Here is a 14,621-nt window from a genome sequence, read left to right on the forward strand (position 1 = left end):
CACAGCTCTAATGACATGAGTGTTTGAAAGTGTGAAACTACGGTTAGTTGTGGTAAAATTTGGTAAAATTGTTGAGCATCAGCATTAAAAAGATCATACTTTCTTTGTGTGAAGTTGGAATAAACTCTGCCAGATACTGCTCTGGTGTAAGAGCACACCCTGATCTTATCTGATGAGCGAGTTATTAAGTCACAGGGAGAACTCCATTTCACACAATGCACCGCGACTCACGGATGCTACCGAATGTCTGACAACAGAGGAAAGAAAAAAAAATCCTCCGCGAGTCGCTGAGCGAAACTGAAGAGGGTTCAGGAGTGAGCAAACTGACAGTAAGACTTGCTGAGCCAAGCTGAGCTTTGTGTCTGTGTAATGGCCGTTTACTGACCGCACAACCCAACAGTTTAATCCTGGAGGACGTGTTTAGCTGTGGATCTTCACTGACCGGGTGTAGCCTTGTAGGTGTTTGAACATGTGTTTGCGGTAACAGTGAGTAAGTGTGTGTGTTTGCGTGCGGTGCGGCTTCCAGAAAAGTGCCAATGCTGAGGAATGGATGGTGAAGAAGGAAACATGGTGGCTACACATAAACAGGTGAAGAGGAAAAGCGCGAACACTGCAGCTCTTCAGCAGTGCCAACTTCTTCAGAACATCATCGACATCACCATCTCGAATCTACAGGGACTCAGGACCAAGTGCGCAGCGTCCAATGACCTGACCCAGCAGGAGATCCGCACTCTGGAGGTGAACACACACACACACACACACACACACACACACACACACACACACACACACACTGCTCCCCAAGAACAACTCACATACATAGTCACACAAAGTGGGGTAATCGATATGGCACGAAATATCACATCGCGATACACTTGTATGATATGATTTTATCGGTATTAGACGCTCCAACAAGACCTGTACGGAGCAAAACAAACTAATGCATGGATGAAGAACCCTTTAACACAACACACACTCAGAGCTGCAACAGGTGTAACACCAAGACCTGAGAGCAAAAAAGGTGCTACAAAGAAACAAATATAAGCAGTGTTGGGCAGTAACGTGTTACCGGTAACGCGTTACTTTTTACAGTAACTAATACTGTAACGCGTTACTTTTAAAAATAAAGTAACTCAGTTACCGTTACCGTATGGTGCGTTACCCGTTACTTTTATAAATGCATTAATTTGGGCTAAAGTGTAGACTACAGTCTAACTTGCTTACAGCAGCGTCGCATTGTAGGATTGGTGGATGAACCACTGTAAACACGAAGAAGACGCGCTGTGGGCGTGTCTCCGTTTATTCAGGTCTGTGCGGCAGTAATGGCGAATCGAGGCGAGAGCAAGACGAGTTTCTCAAAGTGGAAATATGCTCATTATTCCACTTTAGTTGAGTATAAAGACAAAAACTTTTAAGTCAAATGTAAGTTGTGTCTTTCTTGTTCGAAGCTCGTATCTACTGCGATAAACAGCAACTCCAATCTGTTGAAGCTGCTCCAGGACCTCCATGTCTGAGGAGCTGGAAGCTAGAAGCTAACCCGGTGTTCTGTTTTTATACTTCAGCTGTGAAAGGAACATTTTTAAGAGCTCAACACAACAGCAGAAGCCACTTTAGTGTTTGATTGTGAATATATTATTCAGCTTGTTTTGTTATTTATTTCAGAAATCCTTGTGATATATTCAGTATGTGCAGGTCTGACTTTAATAAAATAGTGTTTAAAAATTACTCTGTGTTTAAGTCAGTTTTGTGTTTGTATAGACCATAACGCATAAAAGGGCATTAATGGGAACATTATAGAAGGTTCTTTGAAAAAGTAACTAAAAAGTTACTTTTAACAGTAACGCGTTAATTTTTGGTGTAAGTAATCAACAAAGTAACGGAGTTACTTTTTGAATGAAGTAACGAGTAATTGTAACTAGTTACTATTTCTTAGTAACGAGCACAACACTGAATATAAGTATACAAATACAGTTTAAAATAATGATAGCAATAACTATGTACACATCATATGGTGTGACTGCATGTTATAATAAAGCCCTACAGATATGTAGTGATCAGTGTGGTACCGATGGGATGCAGCTGATTTGTGTGTGTAGAAATGAATGTTTTTATGCTGTATGTGGGTGTTCTGGTAATGTTATAGTTCACTAATAGATGCTGGGTGGTGTCCATGTCCAGTTCTGCATAACCTCTTTGTTTTTGATTTAGGCAGATAGCTTTTCCACTGAAATGATTTAATTTCTCCTGAGAGGGACATTGATGTCATCCTTTGATTCAGCAGGATAATTGTCTTGGTGTTCACGATACTAGATGCAGATACGACATAAAACTAAATAAATATTCAAGTTTGGTAAACAGGGAATTGAAAAAAATGGCACTAACAAAATAAGGTTTGCTTTGCCAGTGGTTAAAGGCAGCTGCATGTTTTTATTATTTTTATTTTTACTTTTAGATCAGATCATGCATTTCGCTAAATTATGGGTAACTAATCAACTTAGCGTTCTCATTTTCATGGTCAACTTTACTGCAAAAGTAAAAATCATAAGTAAGCTCTATTATTTCATTTCCAGACATTCTGCTCTTCTGGTGTTTCACTCCAAAATGCATCATTATCATTTTAAACTGTCTCTAACAAATCATACAAACAGTTCTTATTAAATTATTTAATGTTTGTTCAACTTTGTATGGTTTCTACAAACTAGTTGGGATTTTCCTCTTTAATAGAGACACATTCCTGCACAAGGTTTCCCACAGAGTGACGAATGACCTTTCTATTTAAAGAGCGGGTCATCGCTATTACGATGTCTTCATATCACCTTGTCCTAATTGGTCCGAGAACATTTTTATGGCTACTTCAGTCTGTTTGGCTGCACAGGCACTTATCAGGGATAGAAGTCATTTATTTAATGTATTTAGTCAATTTAAAAAAAAAAAAATTGGTGTAAACTGCTTCCTCCACCTTCTTTGGTCTTTCTTGATCCATCTGGCTGTAATCTTTTGATTAGCTTACCAGCAATGGCACCTGACTGAACTTATTCCTCTTTCCGTTTTCAGATTTGAGGTCTTCTTTAAAACTGCATTTACACACTTCTTTAAACACATACAAATTACAGCCTAGTGCCATCCAAAAACCTCACAAACAGATCATGAAACTGTCATCTTAACGTTTGTTTATGTAAATTATTGTTTTTTTCTAATATGCAAAACTTACTACTGTTATTTATACCCACTGGTTGCAATTCAGAGTGACGGTGTACTATATGCACAGCAAAGGACCTGCACTTAATTACCTTTTTAAACAAGAGAAGCCGGTGTCAGTTGAGACTGTGTACTATTTCTAATGAGACACGGTACATTGTGACACTGGGTGAATGCTACCTGAACATGAAAGCACAAGCAAAAGCTGTGGGTTCTCAATATTTTGAGTTCGAAAATAGCACTATTGCAGGTCATTTACATGTCTGCTTTCTCTAATGAGATAAAAAAGCACATTCAGTCTGCCTGATGTTGTTTATGGTCTTCTGATTTCTGGAAGGAAATGGGATCACTTGGGATATCACAATGGGATATTTTTAAGAGAGAAAGATAATGAATGTTCCTGTTGTGATTCACATGCTGAGGTTTTACTCTCACTGTAGCTCCTTTCAGATTCTTTCAAGGCTGGTTACTGAAGACTAATTCTATTTCCATCTGCACTGTCCCATCCGAGTGCCTGTGGGGTTTGTCTTATTTTCATGTTTCTGAAACTGGATTTTTTTTCCTTTTGAATGTGGATGGCAGCATCATGGCATTTGGCACTCTCTCTCTCTCTCTCTCTCTCTCTCTCTCTCTCTCTCTCTCTCTCTCTCTCTCTCTCTCTCTCTCTCTCTCTCTCTCTTTATCTCTCTTTATGTATCACTTAAAAGATCACTCACCTATGTATTTTTCCTGCTTACAATCCTTATACTTTTGTATTTTTTTTTAACATCAGCTCAGTTTACTTTAGATGAATATAATTAGAGAAGAAGAACTAGTATGTTTGGTAAAAGAGAATCACAGTTAGGATCCCAGACATGCCAGCATTCTTATTTGGCAATTCTTCAACATTTCTGAACTAGCTGCTACATGCATAAAAAGCAGTGATCAACTAATAAGGCTGCTGAGAAATAAATAGGTGAGAGAAATAGATTCAGAGATTGGCATCACTATTTAAATTTTTTTATACGGAGGGATAAGAATCTCTGGACCTAATGATTAGATGACATTTTGATGAGAGTTCCATATAATATGAGCAGTATATGTTTCTAACGTTTCATAAATGTGATGATAAGCCTCACATGTCACATGTTAATGTCACACTTACTCTGGTAAAATCTCTAATGATGTTAAGGATGTAGTGCACTATACAGGGTTTGAAATCCATATGTGTGCTAGATTGTTGTAGCCTTTAGTGCAATATGTAATTGAATGAATTTTTTGGCATGTTTTAGTTGGTGCTGTAGGAAGACTGTAGGAAATTTAATATGATGAAAGTTCCATACTGTAATGTCTCTGTTTGCTCATGCAGTTGTAGGGCTGCATCAAATTACATCATTGTACATTATTGTATGTTACTATTCCTGATACTATTGCAAAGAGTGCTGGTTGATGCATCAGACAGTGCAAACAATGCAATTTTATCTGGAGTTTGTATCGTCTGGTTTTCGTTGTCAGCTTCAATGTAGGTCAGATTTAAATGTGACAAAGTTCAGCTTAATCTTGAAAAAAAATTATACTTGTGAAAACCTTGGAGCAGTTTGTATGTGCCACCATTTATGATTGCATTATCTTGAGGTTATGCCTGGTGTGTGTGTGTGTGTTTGTGTGTCTGTGTGTTTGTGTGTGTGTGTGAGGATTAGATTTCCCTAGTATCTATAAACAATTTTTGTTACAATTTCTGTCTTGTTGATGACCTGCATCTGTTAAGGTGTTTAGGTACAGGGTTGTGTCCCAGGTGTTCATGTACAATAGTGCACTCTCACCAAAATAACACAATCAGGTCACCTTTGTTTATGTTTTGTCCATGTATAATAGTATCAGATATCTTGTAAAAGACTTGAACCAGTAGAGCATTATTGCAGCTTAAGGCATTCAAAAGTGCTTTAAATTGCAGCACAAAGGTACATATTGTTAAATTGTATTTGGCTCAAATTTTCTAAATCTTCAGACAAAGCAACTGTGTAATTTATTGTACCTGCACATGTCCATAGGTGTTCTCTGAATTTGTTTTAGGAGAATGACTACTGCAAATTCTGGAATAATGCAATGATCACAAAATCCATGACTTGTAACACTTTACATCTTCATGCACATCAGTTGAACAGATTGTTAGAGATTAATTCTTTAATTTTCTTTAAGAAATGTTCCTTTGTAATTTGTGAAACTGGCAAAAGTTTGTTTCTCTAATGTACCGTTTGAACCCACAGTAGAATTTGCAAATGAGGGGAAAAATGTTATAATGAGTCTTTGTGACTTTGAAGAGGAAATATGTTTCCTAGCTTTCAGCTGATTCCTTTGTAAATCCTGTTTATCTGTAACTGTCTTTCTTAGTCTTGCACAACACTATAATATGTATAGTATACTACTACATGATGTTTCTCAGAAAAACACAGTGCAGTAATAAACCCTTTAAAGCCCCTTTATTGTGGATCCCAATTATTATAGTTCTTTAGACTGTAATAAGCTCCAGCAAGAGAGAGAGTGATGGATGTATTTAAAGATTTTAGAGAATAATGTGATTAATGTTGAATGTTGATTTAAAGTTTGGGCATAAATGTATATGTATAGCATTAATGAATGCAAAGCAGCTCTCAAGATATATTTACAGTCTCTAAAGGCCAATCAGTTGGAGGAGCACAGTGTTATTTCAGGAAATCCCCATGTGGTTTTTTCAGCTGTCTATTTTCCCCCCGTTTCTTGTTTCTTTTGTTGCCGTTGTCACTCGTCTTGACTTTTTGTCTGCCCTTTTCCACAGATCATTTTGCGTAGTGGAGAGATGCATGGTGGTCAAGTTGAACTGACAGTAGGTTTAGCAGAAATATGTTCTGATATATTAAAACATGCCGAATTAATGGTAAACAGTTTCTTGAAAATATGGAACGTGCAATCAAACTTCTTTTTTTTATTTATTACAAATTAAACAGTACATACCCCTGCTGTATATAGGATTTTCCATGATGTTATTCAGGTACTTTATTATAAACAATGGGAGTGGGTTGTGTAGCTCTGCAAGTCTGACATGTAGTAACATGAGCCACTGCTGTCTACAATTACTCTCATCACCTCTTACAACTGTGACGTTTCTCAGGCATTTAAATCTTTCTGTGAATCAGCAACGTATTAGGACATGGTCATGATCTCCTCGCCATTGTTGTTTTATTTTCCAACAACACATTGGCTTTTAACAGAATTAAGAGTTGGAGTTACACAGCACAAGCCAAATATCACTTCAATGCTCCTGTGCTGTATAACTTACTTCTTTCCGAATTAGCTTACAAGGTGAATTAACAAGCATTAACTGCATGCCAACACTTGCTATGCTCTATTTGCACACATAGACATTGTCGTGTCTCTCGAGCACCATTGTGATTAAGTGGCCGGCTCCTTTTGTGACCTTGCATAAGGCCTCAGCTCCAGCAGTGCATGCTTGGCTGTGTTTTGTTGGCCCAGTGAGGTTCAGACAGTCTATTGTCAATCAGGCTCTTAAGTTAAACAGGTGCCTATGAATACCCCCTCCTGCTCTCTGCCCCTTGAGAGGTGTAACAGAGAAGGCAGATGAGGAGGAAGATTGTCATTGTATACAGCAGCAGCCCCGTGCATTGTGCCAGGCTGCGTCTGGTGCAAACTAACACCCCAGCCGTGTGTGAGGTTTGCTCGTAGCCAAGCAGTGCATTAAATCAACCCAGGGCATCCTTGCAAGCAGGCAGTGCACCGCCTCCTCTTGCTCCTCACCTGCTGAAACTTTAATGCTATTCATTACTCATCTGCACTTTGTACAGTGTGCAGTAGTGCTGTCAGTGTAGACTACACTGTTTAAATACTTTTAAAGATAATTTTGAATTGAATTGTTTGACACCTAACTTACGTCTAGTCCTTAAACTTTTTAGCCAAACGACATTGATGTGTTGATTGAAGCATGAAAAAAGGTCTGAATAAATGTATGGGGTTTATGGTCTTTATTTTCACATATGTTAATTTCTAATTAATTTAAAAACATTATGTATGCTTAAAATAACATCACATACTCATAAGTTTGTAATGTTTTTCATAAATATTTAAAAAGCGATTTTTTCTGTGGCTGAACCTCTGGTTGTCTTCTGTGCACATGTAGTACCCCGAGTCAGATGTATACCATACGTACACTATACCTTGTGTGAGCACAGTGAATAGATAAGAGTGTGTTTTTTTTAAGGAGTCTGGAACATAAAAGTTCTTCAGAAAAGAAAGTACATTTCTATTTTTAACTGCAGCTTAGCTTTACACCTGAGACTAGGAAAGAAGCCTTTCTGTAGTTTTTGATACTACACATAGTGTCTCACAAATGCTAATGGACTTTGTTTATAGCTATTGAAAATCATAATGTCTGTAAATGCCAAATAGTAGTACTGAAAAATAATTTATATTTTTCAGAAATTGAGTCATAGTCAGAATAAAGTTAGGAATAATTTGAAAAGGTTCAGATCTTGTGTAGAGAGGAGATGAGGCTTTAATGTTCACCACAAGCCTTCTATGACCCACTGTTTCTGCCAACAGAAGCATGAATCTTTAGTCTCACTATAATTGTTTCTCATCAAACTGAACATGAATGCTAATAGGTGTTTTAAAAATACCTGATCTAGTACTATCATGTGTCTTTTTGTGTGTGCATCTGTGCTTTCCGGCGTGTGGTTCATCTGGCAGCTGTGTGCAGAGATGGATGTCTCTGTCTTCCTGCCCTGCTTGTTTGTCATGGGTACAGAAAAGACAGGTCAGACTTGCTTTCTATAATAACTTCATGCTATTAATAGACACCATGCACTGGTAGGAGGAAGATAGGTCGAGCCCCAAAAGCTCGTCCCACCTGCTAGTGACTTACAGGTTGGGAGGGAAATATTTTTCACTAACCATCTCCATAATTAGTCATGGTCAACTCGGGCTATTATAAGCATGTCTTCTACTCTGTCTTAATCGATCCACGTCATTTTTTTGGTAGGTGTGAATGCCACAGGACGACAGGTTATGACAGCAACTACTTCTGCTAGTAGGGTGGGGAATATGCCAAAAATATCATATGACAATATCTGAAGACATTTCACAGTACACTGTGTGCATCACTGGATAGGTTTTGCTACCTGGCAGCAAATCAGTAGTGTTGCATTTAAAACCTGTGCAAAACTATGAGTTTACTGATACTTGAATGACCAGAAATAAATAGCTTTTCTATCTAAACATTTTGCGAAGTCAAAGATTTAGATTTTAACATCAGCTCAGCTACATTCAGTCAGAGTATGAAACCGTGGAAAATGTTCTATAAAATGTAGAACATATTCTATAAAAACATCTCAGTAATGGCAATATATATTTTCATATCATATATAATATAAATATATAATAAACACATATTTTACATTTTATATTTTCATATTTTGCAACCTTATTGACTGCGCTTTTGGATTCCTAGTCCTCTTCTAATCATTAACTATATGCTTTAATTGACTTGTTCATGAAGGTGGAAATTTATTTTTTTGATAATCTACATGAAGCACTGTATTAAGATTTTCTTGCATCAACTCATTTTCTCACTTGCAGCTAACCACATGTATAGTTTTACTCTGTGTCACAAGCACACAAACACACACACACACACACACACACACACACACACACACACACACACACACACACACACACACAGCAAGAGCATTAGTGGCTTTCACCCACCATATCACACTGACGTCATTTTTGGGGATTTCCTCAGCTTTGGGTCTCATCGTTATGAGCTGTTCTTATGTTTGATTGCACATAGAAATAGTTTAGGTAAAGATTGTGCCTTATTACAGTTTCACTGAGTTTTTTAATTTATTTTGTTATTCTTTTTGACTATCAATTTGTGTTCTCAATATATAGTTGGAAAAGGGATAACATGCTTACTCAGAAACACGTGACGCCACCACACATTTTCAGAGTCAATGCCATCCTTTCACCCAGACAGCAGGGCCGATTATGCGCTCTCGACCACACATGTCTATGGTATCATCAGATCTTTCAATGTAAGATCTCCTGACATTATGACGTTGTTCCACTTGGGCTTCAGGTTACTACCGGCTGTTTTATTTCTAAATATTTACTGTATACTCTGAATTTATCTGGACATGATCACAAGATATCCAATAATATATATTACAACAATTGATCATCAAGGCCACAGTGGAGGAGCAGGGGTCTGAATAAATGAATTACATTTATATCCTTCTTCATTTTCATGTTTAAATGGTATACAGATGTTCTAATTTAATATCAAAATTAAACAATGTAATATGTCCTGAAAATGTGATTGTACACTGAAGTATTTCAGTTTTAAAATAACTTGGAGTCATTGTTTGGACCATGGCCACATGTCCAATCATACTCTCAGCTGATGATCATGCTTTCAAGGAAGTTTCTGTCCTTCTGTTTCTGTCTGGAGGCCTGTATTGTGACATTAAATGCCATTAAAAACAAACATCTTGCAGAAGTTCTTATACAGATTGACTTAAGCATATTGTATTTAATACGACTCAAGCCTCAGAAGCATCAGAGAGTTTAGCAGCAGCTAGACGCTTGTTGGGTGTTGAACTCATAACCTTTGGATTTGTTTCAAACACTGAGCTACTATACAAACCTATAGTATACAAACCAGTAGTGTAGTCTATATACTATACAAACCAGTAGTGTAGTCAAATAAAAAAAATAATGTTGCTTCACATGTGAATTTTTGTGTGGTGTGTTTTTGAGGAAGTTTCCATCTTGCCACATAGACTGAGAGCACAAGTTCCATTCATTCTATAGTGAGTAAACCGACATTAAAAGTAACTATATGCATGAGAGATAAGAAATAATGTTCAGTTTTGGTTCCTCTGTAACTGTTTGTGGTTTATGTGTTTGCTGGCCCCCTGTAGGTGAAACTGGTCAAGTACATCAGCAAGCAGCTGCAGTGTAAGCAGAGGGTTCCAGTGTGTGAACGATCGCCAGCCCTCAACACCTACCCTCACCTAGTGGACTGGCTCCATACCATTAATATAAGGCATGAATTTATAGAGGTATGGTGTGTGTCTCTTAATGAATAAATGTACTTTCTTTATATTGCTAATTTTTCAATTGTTAAAATTTTTGGCTTCTTTCCCAACAGTGCATATTATATTAGGAAATGTGTGCTACATGTACTTGTAGGTAATATGCATGTTTAATACAATCTATGGGTTAATTAGCATTAAGCAGTGTCAGATACAGGATTTCCCCTAGAGGGGAATCATTGGGTAGTTACATGACCAGGGGATACACATGGTCTACCCGTGACAGCAGAATACCCATTTCTGCTTTTGCCTTTTACATTATAAGCAGTAACTGCTGATGCAGTGCATGCAAATTTCTTGTATGTTGTTCAGTATAGCCTGCAGTATCCAGTAAACAGTATCGCAGCACTTTATAAGCGCTATATTGCTTGTGAATTGTAGCTCGAACAATTTCAAAATACAATATGTAGCTCATTTTGTGGAGTTTACATCTATAATTAAAGTAGCGTATATCTAGTTTCTCAATTTCTCCTTAAAGTATTTTTCAAAATGCTTTTTCTATTTAGAAAGAGTTATGATTAATAATTTACCTGATGTAAAATCAGTCTTTTCCCTTTCACTGCCCAGTGGATACTCTTGGATATAGTAGCGGTGCAGATTTATTTAGAAGTTTAGTGTCCTCTGCTGATTGTGAGGTGATATGCCATCGAACCAGTTTCTTATACCAAAATACTAATGTCTTATAGTATGCATTTGAAAGAAAAAAAACTGTTCCAGGCACTGATCCAGCTAAGATGAAGATGATTTCTGGATTGAAAGAATGCAAACAAATGCCTAAAGCAAAGAATCTAGTGATCCATTTCAAGACAGTATTGTGTCTGAGAGTTTTGGATGATATTGTTATTTGTGGTGAGAAGAGCCTGGATAGGTGGAGGTACACGCTGGAGAGAGGAGTAATGAAAATCAGTAGGAGTAAGACAGTGTGTACTTGTGTGTAAATGAGAGGAAAGGCAGTGGAGTGGTGCGGTTGTAGGAAGAAGAGGTGGAGAAGGTGGAGGAGTTCAGGTACCTGGGGTCAACAGTGCAAAGTAATGGAGAGTGTGTTAGAGAAGTGAAGAAAAGCGTGCAGGCAGGGTGGAGTGGGTGGAAAAGAGTGATAGCAGAAGTGATCTGTGATAGAAGATTATCTGCAAGAGTAAAAGGAAAAGTTTATAGGACTGTGGTGAGACCTGAGATGTTGTATGGTTTAGAGACAGTGGCATTTAGTAAAAGACAGGAGGTGGAGCTGGAGGTAGCAGAGCTGAAGATGTTGAGGTTTTCGTTGGGAGTGACGACGATGGACAGGGTTAGAAATGAGTTTATTAGAGGGACAGCGCATGTTGGATGTTTTGGAGACAAGGTGAGGGAGGAGTGATTGAGATGGTTTGGACATGTGCAGAGGAGGGACATGGAGTATATCAGTAGGAGAATGCTGAGGATGGAGCCACCAGGAAGGAGGAAAAGAGAAAGACCAAGGAGGAGGTTTATGGATGTGGTGAAGAAAGACATGCAGGTAGTTGGGTTGAAAGAGGCAGATGTAGAGGACACAGGGGTATGGAGACGGATGATCCGCTGTGGCGACCCCTAATAGGAGAAGCCGAAAGAAGGAAAAGAAGAGTTTTATTAAGATGTTTTGATGTTTCGGAAGCACCTTTAACCATATAAAGATTGTGGGATTGAAGTTCTGGGACTTTAAAAGTGCAAAGGAAGCACAAATGAAAATTTGTATAAAAGATGCATGTTTGTAATTGGTCCATAAAAAAAATTAGCTCTGACTCTTTTCTTAATCGAAATTGTATGTAACTTTTGCTCCCATACAAACAAAGTCCTGGCATAAAAGCTGTGCATGAAAACAAAGAGTGAGAACCATAAAGAGATGGATAGTGCAGGATTAGTGTTGTGTTTGTTTACGCAGCTAGTCGTGTTACATGGTCTCACTGACATTCCAGTCCCCTGTGGGCTCCCACACCCGATCTCCTAATTCTAGAATGTGCCGAGTCAGCCTTTCTGTCCTACATGCTCCGCTTGCTCTATTTTTACACCCCACCGACCCCAGGCTTGTGTGCACACATAACACACACTCAACTGGACAGAACAGGATTCCTTTGGCTTCCACGCTGCCTAGAATATGTTCGTTAGATAAAAACATACTGAATAGGTGTGCGAATCGGAAACAACCAAAATACGTGTTAGAGGAAGAGTAAGAGAATTAAAGGGACAACTCAGAATAATGGCCTTAGTTTTTCTCCAAATGTAGTAGGATTCCTAATGCCAAATATTTCATTATCTATGTCTGTGCTGCATGTCAGACACTGGGGTAGAACAAGTTGCACTGGTTGCACATCTTTGGTTTTTTGTGTGTGTATCTATTTATGGGTGTGTTGTCCATGCAACTTGTTCACATGTGCATGTTCTCTTGACACAAGCTGTGCTGTATATAGTAACATAAAAAAGCTTGTTGCAGATTTTTTTAAGCGTAACAAAGGCTCTACTTCTTTTTGGAGCTCCATGATTTACAGGGCATGAATGCATCCATATGCTTGGTGGCCCACATAGCACCATTATTTCTCTGTTAGACTGAGATGAGCACAAAAGTCACATTCATGGCAGCTAAGATGTTACCAGCATCCAAACACTTATGATGATATTCTCAGGAAACACACAGGAATGTCCTTTGGGGAAAACAAGATCGGACTGGCACTTTGAAGAGAATTTCTCATGATTGTGCTGTTTAAGGAAATGTTTTTTGTGTGTGTATGATCTCTTAGCTAGAAACACTTGGCTTTCTAGCATATCACATCTACCAGGAATTATATCTCAACTTAAGCTCTACAGCTGCTCGACTGCAATGCATGAGTACGTGGGTTTGTTTTTTTGTTTAGTTTTTTCTTTAATCAATAGATTATGTCAGTGATAAATTTTGTTTTTTGGATGTTCCACGAATAGCAGATGACAGTTTGTCACTGCAAAGTTCTGCAATTGGGTTTGCTGCAGTAGTAACAGGCATGTGCAACATGCTGTATTCCAGGAAATGAAGGAAAGCAGTTATAACAGTAATGTCATTCAAAACCTCTTTTTCTTGGGTATTATGACTCATGCTTCCAGACTACTGTAAGTCATTTTAATTGCTGTTACTCAAATCTGGCCTTTAAATTGAATCACTAAGGGGACAACTTCAATACTATATATTTATTTAACACAAAAATCACCTAGATAAAGATACTTGCTGTAAAAGTTGGAAAGGTATAGAAATATTTGGCAAGATGAGAAAAGTTAGCCAGTGTTGCTCAACCCTATTTCACAAGATCAGTTTAATTTTGCTCAGGTGGTGTCTCATGTTTTGATCAAGTGTGCTGAACGTCTTGCTCAGGTATGATTAAAATGCTACTGTTTGATGGATTTTATTGAAATATTTGGTATCACAATGTATCTCAATTTTATTTAACATGTCAATATGTATTAATATTGTAAAAGCCACAGAAGTAACTTTCCAGTATTCTCATATGTAACAATGGTCTCGTTGAAAAATCAGTTCCGTGTTGTTTTTTCGTACTTCAGACTACACTTCATAATACATACACTACAAACTATAAATGTAAAAAGTATTGGAACAGCAAGGGAAAGGGTTTTTGTTATATACTGAATAAAATTGGGCTTGAGATCAAAAGATTTCTTGGCAGAATATCAGCTTTTATTTTCTGATATTTATGTCTACAGTGAATATAAAAAGTATATACACCCTTATTCAATTTCAGGTTTTTAAAATATAAAGACAGAAATACAATATAAATGTCAGACTTGTTATATTTTTAATATGAGCTCCCAACAAGCAGAAATCCAGAGGAAAAAAAGTCATATAAAGAATAAAGAAATCATTGGGAACAGTTTAAATAAATAACCCTTCAACACCCTGATTGCACAAGTCTGCACACTAATTCATTATGGGTGCTCTAACTGTCACATTCAAAATTAGGCCTGTAGGTAAATGGCATACACCTGCCATCAATTAAAGTGATTCTGATTAAAACTAGATGAAAGTCAGCTGTTGCTGTAAAAGTTGCTTGAATGTTTTAAGTTGCATTCTACTAAATTCCATGGGCTGCAAAGAGTTGCCAAAGAAACTGCAAGTCTTTGTCAATTGTTGAAAGATACCAATTAGGAGAGGGATATAAAAAAATATTGAAGACACTGCATTTACCATGGAACCATCATCAGGACGGAAAAAGTGGAAAAAATGTGGCATCACAGAAACATTGCAAAGGATCAGGACGACCAAAATTTATGAGAGGACGAGGAGAAAATGTATAAGGCAGG

The 14,621-nt window shown here is 37.6% G+C and overlaps 1 protein-coding gene across 4 annotated transcripts in view; it reads left to right on the forward strand.

Moving 5' to 3' along the window:
- The first annotated feature begins 216 nt into the window (after positions 1-216).
- ksr1b (kinase suppressor of ras 1b) overlaps positions 217-14,621 on the forward strand; it is a 42,345-nt gene continuing 27,940 nt past the window's right edge. For 2 of the 4 annotated variants that reach the window (XM_083548581.1, XM_083548583.1), the window contains exons 1-3: positions 217-329; positions 527-738; positions 10,155-10,295. In XM_083548581.1, the coding sequence (XP_083404707.1) occupies positions 547-738; positions 10,155-10,295 (333 nt within the window). In that variant the 5' untranslated portion in view covers positions 217-329; positions 527-546. Of the gene's footprint in view, positions 739-10,154; positions 10,296-14,621 lie in introns of all 4 variants that reach the window. The other 2 variants (XM_083548580.1, XM_083548582.1) reach the window with 2 other exon arrangements.

The sequence above is a fragment of the Silurus aristotelis genome, assembly GCF_946808225.1.
Source record: "Silurus aristotelis genome assembly, chromosome: 8".
Taxonomy (NCBI): domain Eukaryota; kingdom Metazoa; phylum Chordata; class Actinopteri; order Siluriformes; family Siluridae; genus Silurus; species Silurus aristotelis.